General features: G+C 44.3%; 1 protein-coding gene across 6 annotated transcripts in view; it reads right to left on the bottom strand.

The window, feature by feature from the left end:
- nlrc5 (NLR family, CARD domain containing 5) overlaps window positions 1–19,827 on the bottom strand; it is a 198,200-nt gene that overhangs the window by 69,326 nt on the left and 109,047 nt on the right. For all 6 annotated transcript variants that reach the window (XM_070896896.1, XM_070896890.1, XM_070896892.1 and 3 more), the window contains 4 exons: window positions 18,313–18,402; window positions 15,408–15,470; window positions 13,960–14,043; window positions 9,694–9,777 (listed from right to left, as the gene is read on the bottom strand). In XM_070896896.1, the coding sequence (XP_070752997.1) occupies window positions 9,694–9,777; window positions 13,960–14,043; window positions 15,408–15,470; window positions 18,313–18,402 (321 nt within the window). The remainder of the gene's footprint in view (window positions 1–9,693; window positions 9,778–13,959; window positions 14,044–15,407; window positions 15,471–18,312; window positions 18,403–19,827) is intronic.

Below are 19,827 nucleotides of genomic sequence, written 5' to 3'. Positions count from 1 at the left end.
TGTGACTCCAGACCCACAGCAATGTGGTTGACTCTTAACTGCCCTCTGATATGGCCAGCAAGCCACTCAGTTGTAACAAACCATGACAAGAAAACTGCAGCGATTCAAGAAGGTGGTTCACCACCACCTTCTCAAGAGCAATAAGGGTTGGGCAATAAATACTGGTCCTGCCAGCGACACCCACATCCTGGAATGAATTAAAAAAATGATGTAACTATTTGTACTGCACTTTTTTTGACATACAGACAAGCCCCCCCTGCCGGTACTGCACTTTGACAGACATGCAACAAGCTCTGCCCCCACCCCCTTCACCCCCCACCCACCCTGGACCGTGATGCCGAGAAGCAGGACCTGAGTTTGCAACTCGCTCCCCCCCCGGCCGGCCTGGGGCCGAGAGAGAGGCTGGGGCGGGGAGAGAGAGAGAGAAAGAGGCTGGGGGGGAGAGAGAGAGGGACTGCGGGGGAGAGAGAGAGGCTGCGGGGGAGAGAGAGAGAGAGGCTGCGGGGGAGGGAGAGAGAGAGAGAGGCTGCGGGGGAGGGAGAGACTGGAGGAGAGAGAGAGAGGCTAGGGGGGGAGAGAGAGAGGCTGGAGGAGAGAGAGACAAAGGCTGGAGGAGAGAGAGAGGCTGGAGGAGAGAGAGAGAAAGGCTGGGGGGGGGGGGGGAGGTGAGAGAGGGAGGCTGGGGGTGGGAGAGAGAGGCTGGGGGAGAGAGAGAGAGGCTGGGGATAGAGAGAGAGAGAGGCTGGGGAGAGAGAGAGGCTGGAGGGGAGGAGAGAGAGAGGCTGGAGGGGGAGAGAGAGAGAGAGAGAGAGAGAGAGAGAGAGGCTGGGGGGGGGGGGCGGGGGGAGAGAGAGAGAAAGGCTGGGGGGTGGGGGCAGAGAGAGAGAGAGAGAGTGAGAGGGGCTGGGGGATGAAAAGAGAGAGGCAGAGAGGGGGGAAAGAGAGAGAGGCTGGGGGTGAGAGAGAGAGAGGCTGGGGGCGGATGTAATGTCTGTAGCTCTACACTGTAGATGCCTGTGTTACTGCAGCTAGTGCTGTTTAATAAAGAGCAGGTCATCTGACCAGCAAGTCCAGATTTCAGAACCTGCAGCCAAATGTTGTGTGCTCTCCGAAGATATGACATTTGGCAATAAGAATGGGATGTAAACGGATAATACAAAGCTGAAATTTTTGTTGGTGAAGGATTCAGCCAGCCGACAGAGAGACTTTGAGAGCTTCTGTATTTATGGAAACAGCTACAAATCCGAGGTAAATTACGAGCACACTTGGTTAAACTGCCAGAGTCAAAATGGCTGCCCCTATGGGAATTATAGAGCATTTAGGGCCATTTCAATGTGACCATGAAAGTTTCAGAGCGTATGTGGATTGGCTAGAAATGTTTTTCACTGCCAATATCATCGAAATTCCCGGTAATGAAGACAATAACCGGACGGTGTTAGAACGAAGAAGAGTTATATTCTTAGCTGAGGCCAGGCCAGAGTTGTATGAAATGCTGATAAATTTGCTTGTGCCTTACAAGCCAAAGGATACAATGCTGAAACAGATTCTAACTAAGCTCGAACAACATTATAGCCCCGTTCTGTTAGAAATTGCTGAAAGTTAACGTTTCGGAATACGAAATCAGAAGGCCGAAGAAAATATCAGTGAGTACATTGTAGCATTAAAAATTTCGGAGACTTTCAGAACCGAGCATTGCAAGACTGCTTTGTTTGTGGGATGAAAAATGATGCGATCAGAAGACAGTTATTGACGATGCCTAACTTGACTTTTGATTTAGCTTGTCAGACAGCTAGGTCGATGAGCATGGCCGACCAATATTCTCAAGAATTTCATACTAATTTCAGTCATCAGACAACCGAGGTGAATCGCCAACAGGTTCAAAGTAAAAGGCGATGGGGCCCCAAAGTCTCAGAAACTGGAAATGGGAACAGAGCATTGATGTCCTGCTATCGGTGCCTGGGACAACACATTGCTGAAAGTTGTCCATATGTGAAGGCAGAGTGTTTCGTCTGCAGGAAAACTGGTCTTCTTGCGGAGGCATGCCGACTGAAGGGTAAACCAGCTTTCAAAGCTATGAGTAGAAATCCCCAGAGACTACATAGCATGGAAGAACAACAACAGGACGAGGAGATGTTAGAGTTAAACGTCATCAGGAGCACAAGGTTAACGGACGGCGATTCGAAAAGTATCATAATCCACATCGATGTTGCAGGATTCAAGCTACCCATGGAAATCGACACTGGTGCATCAGTGAGTATAGTACTGGAGTCACTATACCTCGACAAATTGCGGGATTTCCCATTGGAGAAAGCCAAGATAGAGCTGCGAGGCTACTCGGGAGAGAACATTCCGGTGGTAGGTCGTATCACCGTACCGGTGAAATACAAGGATCAAGTTCAGAGCTTGCCTCTAATAGTAGTGGCAGGAGACAAGCCTGCCTTACTCGGAAGAAATTGGTTGGGATCACTGAAGCTGCATTGGAGTAAGATTTTTCGTGTTGAAATGAGATTTGCGTCAAAGGATGATGTCATCAAGAATTATCCGAAGGTGTTCTGTGAAACGGGCAGTCCGATCCAAGGCTAGATCAGTTTACTGCAAGCCACGTTCCGTACCGTATGCATTCAAGGAGAAATTTGAGCAAGAACTCAAAAGACTAGAGACTGAGAACATTATTTCTGAGATAGATCAAAGTAATTGGGCTACACCCATTGTTGTTGTACCTAAGTCCGATGGTAAGATAAGATTGTGTGGCAATTATAAAGTAACCGTAAACCAGGTTCTAGAGGGTAATGTCCCCAATACATTGCCAAATATAGAAGATTTGTTCACAACACTGACAGGTGGTCAGATTTTCTCAAAGTTGGATCTTACGAATGCCTACTTACGGCTTGAACTAGATGAGGCGTCCAAGTCATGCTTGACTATAAATACCCATCTAGACCTATATTAATTTAATAGGCTACCATTTGGAGTGTCTTCCGCCCTTGCCATATTCCAAGGGCTAATGAACCAGATTTTGCAAGATATTGAAGGGGTAGTATGTTATTTAGATGACATACTAATTTCAGCACCAAATAGGCAAATTCGTAACATATTGAATGAAGTCCTCAAACGGCTAGAGAAGCACAGAGTATGAGTGTCTGCTCGCAAGTGTGAGTTATTTCAAAACTCAGTTGAGTACTTAAGGTACAGAGTAGACAAAGATGGTTTACATCCAACCATGGAAAAACTGGATGCAATCAGAAATGCAGCCATTCCCAAGAATGTCACTGAACTTTGTACATTTTTCGGTCTTTTGAACTATTATGGGAACTTCCAACCAAATTTGGCTACAGCATTACATCCATTGAATGAACTATTGAAAAAATAGGTCAATTGGAAGTGGTCAAAAGAATGCAATACAGCATTCAAGGAGTGTAAAAGCAACTTGGTCGAGAGCACCATGTTAGTTCACTATGACGTATCTCAGGAGATCAAGCTAGCATGTGATGCCTCTCTGTATGGAGTTGGGGCAATAATCTCTCAGGTATTATGTAGTGGGGAGGAGAGACCAATTGCTTTTGCTTCACGCATTCTTAGTGCCAGTGAGTGTAATTATGCGTAAATCAAAAGGGAAGCTTTGGCATTAATTTTTGGGGTCAAGAAATTCCACAAATACTTGTATTTGTAAGTTTACTCTCATTACAGACCATAAGCCCCTGACAGCAATCCTCCATCTAAATTTCCCAGTTCCAAAATTAGCTGCAGCCCGAATGTAGAGCTGGGCTTTGATTTTGTCAGCATATACATAGGATATTGAAAAGAGACGATCAGCTGATCACAGTAACGCTGATGCTATGTCTAGATTGCCTTCCCCATCACAAGTTACACCCATAGAGGTGTTCTATTTTTCATACATTGATGAACTACCAGTCACAGCTGAAGAGATTGGTAGAGCAACCAAATGTGACCCAGTGATGTCAAAGGTATATGATTATATTGCAAACGGATGGCCAAACCAGGTAACAGACAAAGATATTCATCCATTCTTCATTCGTAGGAATGAATTATCAGTCGATAAAGATTGCATCCTGTGGGGTGCAAGATTGGTTATACCAAATAAATCCAGGTCCAAATTATTAGGAGACCTCCATGACCAGCACCTGGGAATGTGCTTGACCAAGAGTTTTGCACACAGTTACTTAAGGTGGCCAAGTCTTGATAAAGATATAGCATACATCGTAAGTCAGTGTACTACATGTCAATCGGTAAGCAAGCAACCACCATCAGTACCATTACAGCCATGGAAATGACCTCCCAGAGTGTGGCAAACATAGAAACTTAGAAAATAGGTGCAGGAGTAGGCCATTTGGCCCTTCGAGCCTGAACCACCATTCAATATGATCATGGCTGATCATGCACTTCAGTACCCCATTCCTGCTTTCTCGGAATACCCCTTGATCCCTTTAGCCATAAGGGCCACATTTAACTCCCTTTTGAATATATCTAATGAACTGGCCTCAACAACTTTCTGTGGTACAGAATTCCACATGCTCACAACTCTCTGATTGAAGAAGTTTATCTTGATCTCGGTCCTAAATGGCTTACCCCTTATCCTTACACTGTGACCCCTGGTTCTGGACTTCCCCAAAATTGGGAACGTTCTTCCTGAATCTAACCTGTCCAATCCTGTCAGAATTTTATATGTTTCTATGAGATCCCCTCTCATTCTTCTAAATTCCACTGAATATAAGCCTAGTCGATCCAGTTTTTCTTCATATGCAAGTCCTGTCATCCCAGGAATTAGTCTGGTGAATCTTCGCTGCACTCCCTCAATAGCAAGAATGTCCTTCTTCAGATTAGGGGACCAAAACTGTACACAATATTCAAGATGTGGCCTCACCAAGACCCTGTACAACTGTAGTAAGACCTCCCTGCTCCTATATTCGAATTCTCTCGCTATGAAGGCCAATATGCCATTTGCCTTCTTCACTGCCTGCTGTACCTGCATGCCAACCTTCAATGACTGATGTACCATGACACTCAGGTCTCGTTGCACGTCACCTTTTAATAATCTGTCACCATCCAAATAATAATCTGCCTTCCTGTTTTTACCACCAAAGTGGATAACCTCACATTTATCCACATTATACTGCATCTGCCATGTATTTGCCCATTCACATAACCTATCCAAGTCACCCTGCAGCCTCTTAGCATCCTCCTCACAGCTCACACTGCCACCCAGCTTAGTGCCATCTGCAAACTTGGAGATATTACATCAAATTCCTTTGTCCAAATCATTAATATATATTGTAAATAGCTTGGGTCCCAGCACTGAACCTTGCGGTACCCCAATAGTCACTGCCTGCCATTCTGAAAAGGACCCGTTTATTCCTACTCTCGGCTTCCTGTCTGCCAACCAGCTCTCTATCCACGGCAGTACATTACCACCAATGTCATGTGCTTTAATTTTGCACAATAATCTCTTGTATGGGACCTTGTCAAAAGCCTTTTGAAAGTCTAAATACACCACATCCACTGGCTCTCCCTTGTCCACTCTATTAGTTACATCCTCAAAAATTCTAGAAGATTTGTCAAGCATGATTTCCCTTTCATAAATCCATGCTGACTTGGACTGCTGACACTGCTTTCCAAATGCGCTACTATTACATCTTTAATAACTGATTCCAACATTTTCCCCGATGTCAGGCTGACCGGTCTATAATTTCCTGTTTTCTCTCTCCCTCTTTTTAAAAAAAGTGAGGTTACATTAGCTGCACTTCAGTCCATAGGAACTGATCCAGAGTCTATAAAATGTTGGAAAATGACCACCAATGTATCCACTATTTCTAGGGCAACTTCCTTAAGTAATCTGGGATGCAGACTATCAGGCCCTGGGGATTTATCGGCCTTCAATCTCATCAATTTTCCTCAGACAATTTGCTGACAATAAGGATTTCCTTTAGTTCCTCCTTCTCACTAGACCCTCGGTCCCCTAGTATTTCCGGATGGTTATTTGTGTCTTCCTTAGTGAAGACAGAACCAAAGTATTTGTTCAATTGGTCTGCCATTTCTTTGTTCCCCATTATAAATTCACCTGATTCTGACTGTAAGAGACCCACATTTGTCTTCACTAATTTCTTTCTCTTCACGTATCTGTAGAAGCTTTTGCAGTCAGTTTTTATGTTCTCTGCAAGCTTACTCTCATATTCTATTTTCCCCCTCCTAATTAAACCCTTTGTTCTCCTCTGCTGAATTCTAAATTTCTCCCAGTCCTCAGGTTTGCTGCTTTTTTTTGGCCAATTTATATGCCCTTCCTTGGATTTAACACAATCCCTAATTTCTCTTGTAAGTCACGGTTGAGCCACCTTCCCGTTTTATTTTTACGTCAGGCAGGGTGTACATGTTGATTTTACTGAGCTAGAAGGACAACAATTGTTCATTGTGATTGATAGCCATTTGAAGTGGGTCAAGGTATTTCCAATATGGAAAATAACAACGTAAAACATTAGATATTTTGCAAATATTATTTTCTTCATTTGGCCTCCCAGAAGAAATTGTTTCAGATAATAATTTTGTTCAGAAGAATTTGCGCAATTCATGAGCAAAAATGGTGTGAAACATATCAAGGTTCCACCATACCTGCTTCGAATGGTGCAGCAGAGCGCACTGTACAAATTGTAAAACGTGCCCTCATCAAACAAATGTTGGATCCAAATCCAAAGAAACGACAGTTGTCATTGGACCACAAATTGGCTAATTTTCTAACAATGTATCGTAATACTTCTCACACAACCACTGGTAGAACACCAGCAGAGTTGTTTCTCAAACGACAGCCACGAACCAGATTCTCGTTGTTAAAACCAAACTTGGCACAGTCCATAGAAGAGACACAATTAAGGCAGAAAGAGAACCACGATAGGGGTAGAGTAAAAGAGAGAAATGTGAAATTAAATCAGAAGGTGAGAGTGAAGAACCATCACCATAAATGGGTAAAGTGGTTACCAGGAAGAGTGGTGAAAACATGTGGTCCTTGCACATATTTGGTCGGGATGTTTGATAATGGACAGGCTAGGTTTGTTCACATTGATCATATTTTACCCACAGACATGGAAGTAGTTGAGAGTGGGAGTGATTCAATTATTTCTGACTCATCAGATAGTTTTGATACACCAGTAGCATATCCTACATCCAATGTACTGGAAACAAATCCAAGAGAAAGTCAGAATTTAAGTCTGAGTCCGAGTCAGGAAAACAAACAGTCTGAAGTTAGAGAGGGTTCAAATGGAAATCAAGGGCATCCCTTGGAGGAAAACTTCCCTCAGGATCAGCCTCAAATGAGTTCGAGAGCAAAGGTATCCTCTTCGAAACAGAAAACAAGTGGTTAAGCTTGATTTGCAAATATGGCAAAATAGGTCCATATCCTTTGTTATGTATAACCATGCAAGTTATGTATGATGATCGTTTGTTAGAAAAATTCTTCATTAAGGAGGGAGAAGTCTAATGTCTGTAGCTCCACACTGTGGACGCCTGTGTTACTGCAGCTAGTGCTGTTTAATAAAGAGCAGGTCACCTGACCAGCAGGTCAAGATTCCGGAACCTGCAGCCATCTTACAGGTTGTGTGCTCTCCGAACATATGACAAGGGGAGAGAGAGAGAGAGGCTGGGGTGAGAGGGGGGGGAGGAAAGAGTAGAGAGAGAGGTTGGGGGGCGGGGGGGAGAGGGAGAGAGAGGCTGGGGGCGGGGGGAGAGAGAGAGGCTGGGGGCGGGGGGAGAGAGAGAGGCTGGGGGCGGGGGGAGAGAGAGAGGCTGGGGGCGGGGGGAGAGAGGTTAAGGGGGAGAGAGAGGTTAGGGGGGAGAGAGAGGTTAGGGGGGAGAGAGAGGTTGGGGGGAGAGAGAGGTTAGGGGGGAGAGAGAGGTTAGGGGGGAGAGAGAGAGGTTAGGGGGAGAGAGAGAGGTTGGGGGGGAGAGAGAGATTAGGGTGGGAGAGAGAGGTTAGGGGGGAGAGAGAGGTTAGGGGGCAGAGAGAGGTTAGGGGGCAGAGAGAGGTTAGGGAGCAGAGAGAGGTTGGGGGGGGAGAGAGAGAGAGGTTAGTGGGGAGAGAGAGGGGGGTTAGCGGGGAGCAGAGAGGGGTTAGCGGGGAGAGAGAGAGAGGTTAGCGGAGAGAGAGAGAGAGTTAACGGGGAGAGAGAGAGACGTTAGCGGGGAGAGAGGTTGGGGGGGGCGAGAGAGATTGCGGGGGGAGAGAGGTTGGGGGGAGAGAGTGAGTGAGGTTAGGGGGGAGAGAGTGAGTGAGGTTAGGGGGGAGAGAGGGAGAGGTTGGGGAGGTGGGGACGGGGGAAGAGGGAGGCTGGGTGGTGGGGTGCGGGAGTAGAGAAACACGGGTGGGGGAATGGTGGATCATGGTCTTTCAACCCCCTACAAGGGACATCGTTGGAGTGGATGATATCCAGAAGTCACGACACTGTCACTATTCACTTCATACCGAATAAACCTGTTAACAATCCGTACACAATGCCCCATCTATGGTGGTAGTGGGGTGGGGGGGGGAGCGAAGAGGATGCACTTGCGCTGCGGTAAGGCACTTTGGCTGGGGGAGGCATGCGCTTGGACTGGGGTAAGGCACTTTGGCTGGCCCTTGCTGTCTTCTGGGGAGCTCCGTCTTCTGCTGCTTCAGGAAGTCAAAGTGGATCGAGTTACAATTTGCAAAGTCAGTGAGACCTTGAGATAGGCGGTTCCAGTTACGCATTCCCGTGAAACTTCAGGGTGTGGCTTATCCTCCAAGGCGACAAATCAGAAACAAAGGGTGGAGCATGTTGGCAATTTTTGCAGTACAAATAAGTACATCAATAAAAAAAACATAGCAGAAGATGGCCAGCTATGCTGTTCCCCTGGGGTTTCTGCTGGTCTCTCACTGAAGTTACAGTGGGAGATTGGTGGTCGCCCGGCAGAATTATAGGGTAATCTTTTATTGTACTGCACAACTTAAATTAATCTTTAAAGAGGCAGTGCTGACAAATTGCAGGTGCCGTTGGCAGTCTAAGTCTCAGTATTCACCATGTTGATATTGGGTATGGAATTTATGCTCCAGCAGGCTTTATCTGTTAGACTATGATTTTTTTGGGGAGCAGATGGGGTGGAGTTATGCATTTGACTGAAAGTTTAAAATAAATTTGCAGGAAAGATTTTGTTCTGTGGCCACCTTCATTAACGAACCTTGTTTGGACATTTCACCAGGCGAGTACAGTATACTCCTTTAATGTTGCACAGAGATACATTCATTTTTAAAGTACAATGTTCTTCCTGCTCCCACCACCAAATGTCAACAGTGCAGAAAGCAGATCAGCCTCACAAAGTCTGCAAAATTCTGCTCCAACACTGAAGTGCTGGGAGAATTAGAGCTTTCAAGACTGAGATCGCTAGATTTTTGTGAGCTGAGGGTATCGGGGGTATGGAGCTAAGGCGGGTAAATGGAGTTGAGGTACAGATCAGCCATGATCTAACTGAATGTCAGGACAGGCCCGAGAGGCTGAATGGCCTACTCCTGTTCTGATGTTCCTAAGTGGCGGCTTCAAATACATCAACGGTATTGGTGCTTGCCAAGAAAATAAAGACACCAGACTTGCAAAATGCCTCATTCCATTGATGTGATTGAATTAAGTTCTCAGGATCCTTGCAAATGTGGTGCGTCTGTTTGATTGGTGCTCTACTCACTTGAGTTCCTTTAATTGTTTTAGATTGGCCACGACTTTCACTAGGTTCTGCAGGCCCTCATCCCCCATCATGTTGCAGGTCAGGCTACGATAAAACGGAACCGTTCAGTATGGCAATGTTTCAAGCAGCTCTCCTTATTAAACATTTCCTAATGAATAACCCTGCCTTTACCACTAGTTACAATACCAATTCACAGGAATAACAATACCTTTACTGTAACTCCAGACTAAACATTCAGGTCACATGGTACATGGTACAATCACAGGAAATCATACTTCACTGCACAGTGCTCTGGTCAGATCACACGTGGAGTACTATGTCCAGAAAGACATCCAATTCATGGAATCAGTACAGAGAAGAGCCGCAAGCTCTGATCCCCGAGTTACAAAGACTGAAAAAACTTGGGATTTTCATCTCAGAAGCGGGTGACTGAGTAGTTACGTTAGAGAAACATAAAACGTCAAATAGTATTGCAGAGGTAGATGTGGAACATTACTTGGGGGCGATAGTATAAAATGGCAATGTCTGATCAGTTGCCCAGTATATATCTCTCTCCCGATCCCACTGACTTCGACAGAAATGAAAATCGAGAGAGATGTAAAGAACTGGTTCTTTCTGAATGGATGAGCTTTCCTCATCCAGAACAGATCCAAGGAGATCACTTGGCGAATGGAAGCCTTAAATTCTACACAAGTGACCTATTTTGCTTACAATAGATTAGTGTGGTGTGTGTGCTGAAAGTGGTATTCAGTGTTCCATGAGCCAAACTTCAATGAGGAACAACATGTGCAGAACAGCCAACGATCTTGTGATACTAGAGTCAATGTTTTGTTTATTGTTCTTGTTGCTGATATTTGTGATCAAATTGAGGGATATCAGTGATGGGAAATGGGTTAGTTTCCCACGTGTGGTACCTAACATCAGTGCCAGTTCAAAGGTTAGCTCTAATGTGGGTTAAGGGCAGTGTAAAACTCCCTGCATGGCCCAGAAATGTGATTTATTCTACCGTTTTCATTTTCCACACTAGCTATTGTTGCAAAACTGTCAAGTACCATGGGGATTAGATTGAATCACTCCAGCTTATTGCACTTAGGTCATAAGACAACAACAGATGAGAAAGGCCATTTCGTTATGGGTTCAAACTAGTTAATGATACATTTCCCTTTTCCACACCATTTATAATCTTGTATATCTCAATAGGATTACCTCTCAGACGGCTCCTTTCGAGGTTGAAAAACCAAGTGGGTTTTGACAGGTTTTATTCATAACTCAACCCTCAAGGCCAAGGCCTAGCCTTCTGGCTTTTTTCTGGACTGACTCTAACACTTGAACATCCCCCTTGTGTCTCAGTGACCAGAACTGGACAAAGCACTCAAGGTATTACCTCACCAGAGCTCTATACTGTTTCAGCATGACTTCCATTGACTTGTATTCTACTGTTTTTGTTCAACATTCGATTGGCTTTGATGAATTTGAATGATAAGGGAGTGAAGGGTTATGGGAAGTGGGCAGGGAAGTGGAGCTGAGCCCAAGATCAGATCAGCCATGATCTTAGGCTCGGGGGGGCCAGATGGCCTACTCCTGCTCCTATTTCTTATGTTCTTATAGCTTCTTTGCATTGGTTGGACCTACTGAATGTCGATTCTACTAAGACCCCAAGGTCTTTTTCAACTTTGTCTTTAGCTGTTACAACATCATTCGTGGAGTACATGTGTTACCCATTTTTCCAAGTCACTTCAGTCATCACAGAAAAGTAACTTGCATCCTATTTGTCTGGGTCACCAACAGGCCCCAGAGCTGAAGGGATCTACTGTCCTGAATAGTAGATCCTATGTCATAACCAATTGCAATGGAAGATTCCAACTTTATACTAAATTATGGCCTTTTCAACGTTACTGTGTAGTTTAGACAGCCCAACCTTCTACATAAATCATCATAGGCAGTCCCTCGGAATATTTGCTTCCGCTCCTGAAGTGAGTTCTTTGGTGTCTGAACAGTCCAATACAAGAGCCACAGATTCTGTCACAGATGGGACAGATAGTCGTTGAGGGAAAGGATGGGTGGGACTGGTTTGCCGCACGCTCTTTCCGTTGCCTGCGCTTGATTTCTGCATGCTCTCGGCTCAGCGCCCTCTCAGATGCACTTCCTCCACTTCGGGCGGTCTTGGGCCAGGGACTCCCAAGTGTCAGTGGGGATATTGCACTTTATCAGGGAGGCTTTTAGGGTGCCCTACATAAATAACACACTGTTGAAAATAGCATTAGTACACCATCTCTCTATCTCTGTAATCTCATCCAGCCTTACAACACTCCGAGATCTCGATGCTCCTTCAATTCTGGCCTCTTGTGCGTCCCTGATTTTAATCGCTTCCCTCATTGGTGGATGTACCTTCAGCTGCTGAAGGCCTAAGGTCTGGATTTCCCTCCCTAAACCTCTCCGCTTCTCTGTCTCTGTTTGCTCCCAGGATGACAGGATTGACATATGAAGAAAGACTGGATCGACTAGGCTTATATTCAATGGAATTTAGAAGAATGAGAGGGGATCTCACGGAAATATATAAAATTCTGACGGGATTGGACAGGTTAAATGCAGGAAGAATGTTCCCGATATTGGGGAAGTCCAGAACCAGGGGTCACAGTCTAAGGATAAGGGGTAAGCCATTTAGGACCGAGATGAGGAGAAACTTCTTCACCCAGAGAGTGGTGAACCTGTGGAATTCTCGACCACAGAAAGTTGTGAGGTCAGTTCATTAGATATATTCAAAAGGGAGTTAGATATGGCCCTTATGGCTAAAGGGATCAAGGGATAAGGAGAGAAAGCAGGAATGGGGTACCAAAGTGCATGATCAGCCATGATCATATTGAATGTTGGTGTAGGCTTGAAGGGCCGAATGGCCTACTCCTGCACCTATTTTCCATGTTTCTATGTTTAAGATGATCCTCTTTGGTCACCTTGTGAAGTGCCTTGTAACTACGGTAAAGGAGCAAGTTGTTGTTTTTAAATAGACCACTGAGGAAAACTGTACAATAATTCACAACTAACAAAACAATGGCTGTGGAACTATCAGCAGACCCTAAAAGTCTCTGGAGCTGAAACTGTCCCTTTCTATAAGGCTTCTGGCTGCCTGAAAGTGGCAGCCACGGGTCGGTGCTGAATGGCCAGTGAGTCTCCGCGGAGGGACCGGCATTTTGAAAATTGCCCTTCCTCAGGTTTGGAGGGGTGTACGGTACCCCGTTTTCCCGCTGCGGCGTGCATGCACCAACCCCTTACCGACCAGCGGAGACCCCCTTCCTGAAAGTGCCTGTCGGGAAATCGCATCCTTTCCTGAAATTGCCCCGCGGGAGCGGCCCCACCGCCGGTCAGTGCTATGACAGCTTTTGCTGTCGGTACGCTCTCTGTGGCTTGGTGACACTGTCGGCGACGCCATGTTATTTTTTTTGTCGGCCAACTGCCAGGTTGGGCGAACAATTATGGCTGTGGGTTCGGCTGGGCCGGCAACAGCCAGCGTGGCACCCCCCTCTTGGGTGTCAGGCTGCTGGTCCAGCCGAAACTCTCCCGGCTGGCCCAGTGTTTGCCAATAAAGTGGCTGCAGAGTTCTCAGTGGCCCTCAGTGGCGCGTTGGTCACTCTGCCCCGGCTCCACTTCCACTCCGCTAGTGACGGCCACTCCGCCCCGCCCCCACTGCTGCTCCGATGATGAGGCCACTCCCACCCCACCCCAAAAAAAAGCACAGAGGGCTGAATTTCTCCGGTTTGGCTGCCCCAAGCATTGGGGCAGCCGGAACATGACGAAAACGGTAGGTGTGCCTTGTTTCATGCGGTGGGCAATTTTGGCCCCTCTTTCTCTTCTTTGATTGAAGGTTTTTTCCTGTACTGTCACCCTGGCAGCGCCCCAACACATGCCCAAACATAAGATTAGAGGCACTGAAAGACTTTAAAACTTTTACTTTGTGCCACTGTAATATCACATAAATAAAAACAAGTTCAAAGACACAGTGTAGAACCGAGCATCCTGTGCGGAGGTATGGTGTGCTCTATCAATGTCTGTCACCAATCGGCCGGCACAGTCATCAAGGCATCCATCTACCATGGACATATTCTCCCTACGTTATGGGCACCGTCATCCTCAAGTACAAGAGACACACCATTGCTATGGGTGAAGTCACTGTTAGCTGCAGTGTGAGGAGAGCTGCCAGAGGTCAAATGCAAGGACATACTCGAGCACCATTAAAACAGTGCAACATCTTAGAAAGGAAACTGTACTTACTTCAGTTCTGTCAGATGGCTGCACTGTTCAACAATGGAGAAGAACTTGAACAGGTCTTTCCCTTTAAAGATGCACTCCTTCACACTGTACACGAAGAAGAGAAATAACACACGTTAAAATGACTAAAAGGAGTTAATTCTGCGTTCACTCATTCCTACAGTGTGTAAAACCTAATGTACGGTTGAAGGAGATGACTGACAATACAGAATATTAAACTAAACAGCAAATATCAAGTCACAAAGAAAATTAAGCAGGAAAGATAATAAGCAAGTAATAATAGGAACTGAAAGCTGGCAATAAAAAAGTAAGTAGCTCAGTGAAAAAATGGGAATTCATACAAGAATGCAAAATAAATATAAACAAGGATAGATGGAGATAGTGAAAATGCTGGGAGTTCATTACTTTAGATAAACATCATCACTAGTTATGAAATTGTGTTAATTAAGGGGATTTATTCCTATACTAATGAAACACAGTGAGATTGTTGCATTAAAACAGTCTGCATTTAAAGTAATACTGAAAACTATACTGCATTTAAATTTTGCCATGGATGTATTTTTAACAGTTGAATTAGTTCATTATTAGCAGAGGAAGTTAAGTCTGCAGGTTCTGGAGGTCTGAGAATGTCTTAGTGTCAACACTGAACAATTCTGTGATAGATTCCAGGACCTGGCCAGAATCAACTCATAAGAAATTCTATGTTTTAACTTTTGATATGAATATGCAACCTGGCCTGGGCACTGGGACCAAGAGATTGAAAGTCAAAGCCATGGCTGCTTTGATTGTCTCAGCTGGAGAGCATAGAGACTACGTGAAACATCCAGCTCTGTCGGGTGTACTGCATAGTGGCAAGCTGATGGTGGCATTGTGAGCTATGTTGTTAAACATAAGAACTTGTGTATTTATTGCTCAAAATCAAACAAAACTGTCTAGGCCGGTGCTGTAATGGAAATTGATGGCAAGCCATGGGTGTGGTTGCAATGACACCATTTTAGTAGAAAACACCTTAATACACTCACACAATACATGTAAATGTGCATCACATATTTATATTTATTTAACAAACATCTATCACCATTTAGTAGCCAAGAAAATAAGCACTCACAATGATCAAAAAAAAGACTCACACATTTTGCTTTTTGTCACTTTACCAACAAATGCACAATAAGGTTAAAGGACACATGCACACACCACGCAAATTTGAGTATTGAGATCGCATGCCCAATAACGGTGGTATTACTCATATTTTATTTACTCATCAGTCACATTTGGATTTCCAAGTAGTAGCCGCGTGTGGCTAGTGGCCAATGTATTAGACACGATAGGTCTAGGGCTCCAAACCAATTCAGTCAGATCCCATTTGGCGAGACCCTGTGCTGGTTCAAAATGCAGAATGTGATGGTGGAACAAGAGAAAAAAAGAGAAAGAAAATCAATGAACTCACTCACCTGCACACCTTCCTTTCACATCTCTTGGCAAACTTTATAAGGGATCTTCCAGTTGAAGCCAAGCTACACAAATAAATGAAGACATGGAACAAATGTCATCCATGTTAAAAGTACTCGACCACATTATTTGATAAAAAGGATTACTACGACACCCGACTTCAGACAAATAAAGCCTAAATCCTAGCAGAAGTTTAGTACTTGATGATCCAATTGACTGCCCATTAACTTTCTTGTACAGGGTTCTAACATATCAAACCATCACCATTGTATGGACTTCTAATGGATTGACCTCCTCCCTTACCCTCTGGTCCTTTATACATTTTTTGATTATCACAAAATCTCATCCAGCTATGTGGCTTGCAAATCCTAGGCTGACTATATGCTCAATCCACATCCACCTTTCAGTGAGACAGCAGTGTACTTTAGAGATCTTAATCAGTATGGTGATTTTACATGATATAACATCTGCAGTATTTGCTGAATGCCCTATTTTATCTGTTCACTGGAATTTCTGAGCCAAGTATAATTCCAATTCCAGTGCAACATTTCCTGGCCAATTAACTTCAGGACTCATCGACATGATGCATGGGGAGGAAACAAACATCAGATTTTGACCAAATGTTTTTTTTTAGTAGCCAAGAAGAGCCAAGCGATAGAACAGAAAATGCTAAAAAAAATACACTGCAGGTCGATCCACACCCGACTGGAGGGCTGTTTCTGGGGAGATTGTCCCTCAGAATTCAGTTGTGATGAAGAGGCTCTCTCAGCTCTAAACCATATCCTGTCTTTTCTCTTTCCAGATACTGACTGAAATGCTGTGTATTTCCAGCATTTTCTGTTTTTATTTTTTATTTTCAGTCTTCCCAGTATTTTATTCTTGTTATACCCAGAAAAGACTCGACAGTCTTACTCGGGATCATGCTACCAAATGGGATCAAAGTCACTGGTGCAACTGTTCACTGATCAAATCCATCGATATTCCTAGTACACAGCTTATTATAGTTAGATAATCCAACAAATTGCCATTCAGGTTTCAACTCACAAAGTCCTACATTAATACAACAGCAAAATGCCATGGATGCTGGAAATCAAATAAAAACAGAAAATGCTGGAAATACTCAACAGGTCAGGCAGCACCTGTGGAGAGAGAAACAGATTTGATCTAAGTTTAATTTGTTTATTGTGTCGGGTTTAGTGTCCCCCCTTTTTAGCCAGGGGGCACTTGTATAATTTGTGTTTTTAGTGTCCTTAAAAAAACAAGGGGGCACTTGTTTAAAAGTTTCTGGAGTGTGTCCCCTCTTTAACCAGGGGGCACTGTATTAAAGTTTGCAACAAAATAGTTGTAGAGCTGTTGCGCGGTCTTCCGCAAGAGATGGGCGCCGGAGGGACTGGACTGTATCATCACCCCCGGCAACCAAATTTTTATTTGATTTAAGTTGACTGTCTAAAGTTTAATTTGTTTAGTTTGTCAGTTTTAGTGCCCCCCTTTAATCAGGGGGCACTTGATTATTGTTCTACTTTAAAATAAGAGTAAAAAATAGTTGTAGAGCTGTTGTATTGTAAGTGGCTTAGCCAGTCACGTGATGTTCGTCAGACTCAATAAAACCCCAGTCAGTTGGGCCTAGGTCATCCACGATGAGGTTGTGAGCCTAGTGGATGAACTGGTAATGTGTAGTGTGATTGCTATACCTGTGTTAATAAACCAACTAGTTCATTATGGCAGTGTTGCTATGAATGCTTAAGTAAAGAACCCATGAAGCAAATACATTACAGCAGGGAAAGGGGGGAGGGAGGAAAGAACAAAAGGGAAGGGCTGTAATAGGGTGGAAGGCAGGAGAGATTAAATGATGAAAGGGATGATGGTGTGAGGCGAAAGGAAAAAATATTTTCCAATCGTGCTCTAGATGTTATACTTGTGTCCTCTCGTCTGTTGCTCACTGTTCAAGTGAAGCAGCTGGTTTGCTCCCACTTTATCGATAAATTTCATGATTTTGAAGATCTGTATTATGATGCTGCTCAAGCTTTTTGTCTCCGGTGAGACTGATTTTAGTCACTTGAAGGTTTTTTACACAACTTAGTCCCTTAAGAGCAGGTCACTCTCCTCTAAAACCTTTCTGGTGCAGCATATATATATCCTTTTTCAGGTAGGTTGAAGAAAATTGCACGACTTACTCTAAAATTGGCCTCGCCATTGATCTGTACAAGTCATTATAATTTGTTTTCACTTGTAGACCAGTGCCCTGCAGATATATCCCAGTATTCAGTTTGCCTTACACTGATCGATGCTTTCCGAGGATTAACAATCATTCCCAACTTCTGGTCCTTCTCGGTCTTTGCCAATATACCCTTTAAAGGAAGTGCTTGACTGTGTTCTTGTGGGGCACGCTTCTCTACATTAAATAGGACCGGTTTATATTGCCATTTTAATCGGATGCTCTTGCTTTCTATCCCATGAAGTTGGGTATAGCCCAATGCCAGAGTTCCACTGGCCTAGCTAAAATAGGGCCCTTTTATGCTCGGCACATGTCTATTGTTACCTGTTCCTATGCTTATTACCTGACATTTACCTGCCTTGAAATCCACCTACAATATTTCTGCTCACCTACATATTTATGCTCGACCATTTCTACATTATCTGCATTTTACGAACATGCAAAAATGACGGGCAGGAAAAGGCCAGCTGGCTCATTGAGCCGGCTCCATGCTCATGGTGCCTGGAGCATGACTTCCTATCTCCCAGAAGCCATGTTATACGCAGGTATATAGACATCACGAGTGAACCATATTGGTGGCAGATCTGAATTGTGCAAATACATTGGCAGGTTATCAAAGAGGGATTTTTTTAATCGGTAGAATGGAGCACAAACTCCAGAGCAAATTAATAGGATGATCACCATGCATTTACCTCACTTCAACCTCCACTACATTCTTGCAGGTATTGAGAGATTCCATCAGGTACAGAACACCGGTCGGGCTGATTCTGTTGTTGCTAACACTGGAACAGGATCAGATATAAAACACAGGTTTTAGCACAATTATGCAGTCTTACTCTAAGAGCAAGACTACAAACAACAAGGAAGAAAAGCAGATACACTACACACAGCCAATCCCATTTCTTTTGTCAAGTATGTTTAATACAAACTGCAAACAGTTTGGCAGTAAACTCCGAGCCTTCCCTCTGCTTACACGGTTTTATAGTTCTGGACAGTCATGCTTTGCAATACTCATTAATGGCCGTAGAAGCATTTGGTCAGGAGCCGAACCGTTTGTCTGACCATTCCCATTGAGTTTCTTGGAATGGTCAGGGAAGAAACACTGGAGTAGCTTTTTAATTCTGCCAGCCCCCGCCGAGTGTAAACCTGGCATTGTAGATCGTCCGCCCATTATAGAACCCGCCTTATTCTCATTTATCTCAGTGCCGACAGCGTTCAGTGCCTAACGCGGGCAGTGCCGACAGCGGGCAGTGCCTAACACAGGCAGTGCCGACAGCGTGCAGTGCCTAACGCGGGCAGTGCCGATAGCGGGCAGCCAATGTGCCATGCCAATTTTACGCCTGGGTGGCAAGTTGAGAATCTGCCCGACTTTACTCGAAACTGCCTAGTTTGACTTCTACATTACCAATGGGATTATACAGTAGACCCTGGTTATAATGCAATGCTTGGGAAATAGAACTTTCTAGCTAGCAGTGACTGCTACTGAAGTAGCAAGAGTCAATTAGTAAAGGACAAGAGAAGTTGGCGCAGAAGCACATTTAAACTTAGGGGAAAATAATCAGTGTTTATCGAGTTTCGACTGTTTCACTCCAGGACACTCCGCCTATTTAGTACCAAGTGCAAACAGGATGTGATCATTTTTTTAATATATTTCAATAGCTATAGTGTAATTGTAAGAGTCACTCTAATTGTGCAATTGCAATTAAACTTTATATTAAAAGCAAGAGGATAACTAAAGAAAGGATAGGGCCTATCAAAGACCATGAGGGTAATCTCTGTGTGGAGGCGGAAGATATTGGTATGGTGCTTAATGAATACTTTGCATCTGTTTTCACAAAAGAAAGGGGCAATGCAGATATTGCTATCGAGGAGGAGTGTAAAATTCTGGATGAAATAAACATAGTGAGACAGGAGGTATTAAGAGGTTTAGCAGCTTTGAAAGTTGATAAGTCCCCAGGTCCAAATGAAATGCTGTTGAGCGAAGCAAAAGAGGAAATAGCAGAGGCCTTGACCATCATTTTCCAGTCCTCTTTGGATTCAGGCGTGGTGTCGGAGGACTGGAGGACTGCTAATGTGGTACCCTTGTTTAAGAAGGAAGAAAGGGATAGGCCGAGTAATTACTGACCTGCTAGCCTAAACTCAGTGGTAGTAAAATTATTGGAAAAAATCCTGACGGATAGGATAAATCTACATTTAGAAAGGCAAGG

This window comes from Pristiophorus japonicus, chromosome 13, assembly GCF_044704955.1.
Source record: "Pristiophorus japonicus isolate sPriJap1 chromosome 13, sPriJap1.hap1, whole genome shotgun sequence".
Taxonomy (NCBI): domain Eukaryota; kingdom Metazoa; phylum Chordata; class Chondrichthyes; family Pristiophoridae; genus Pristiophorus; species Pristiophorus japonicus.
Note: the sequence above shows the minus strand (reverse complement) of the source record. Positions and strands in the feature narration are given on the sequence as shown.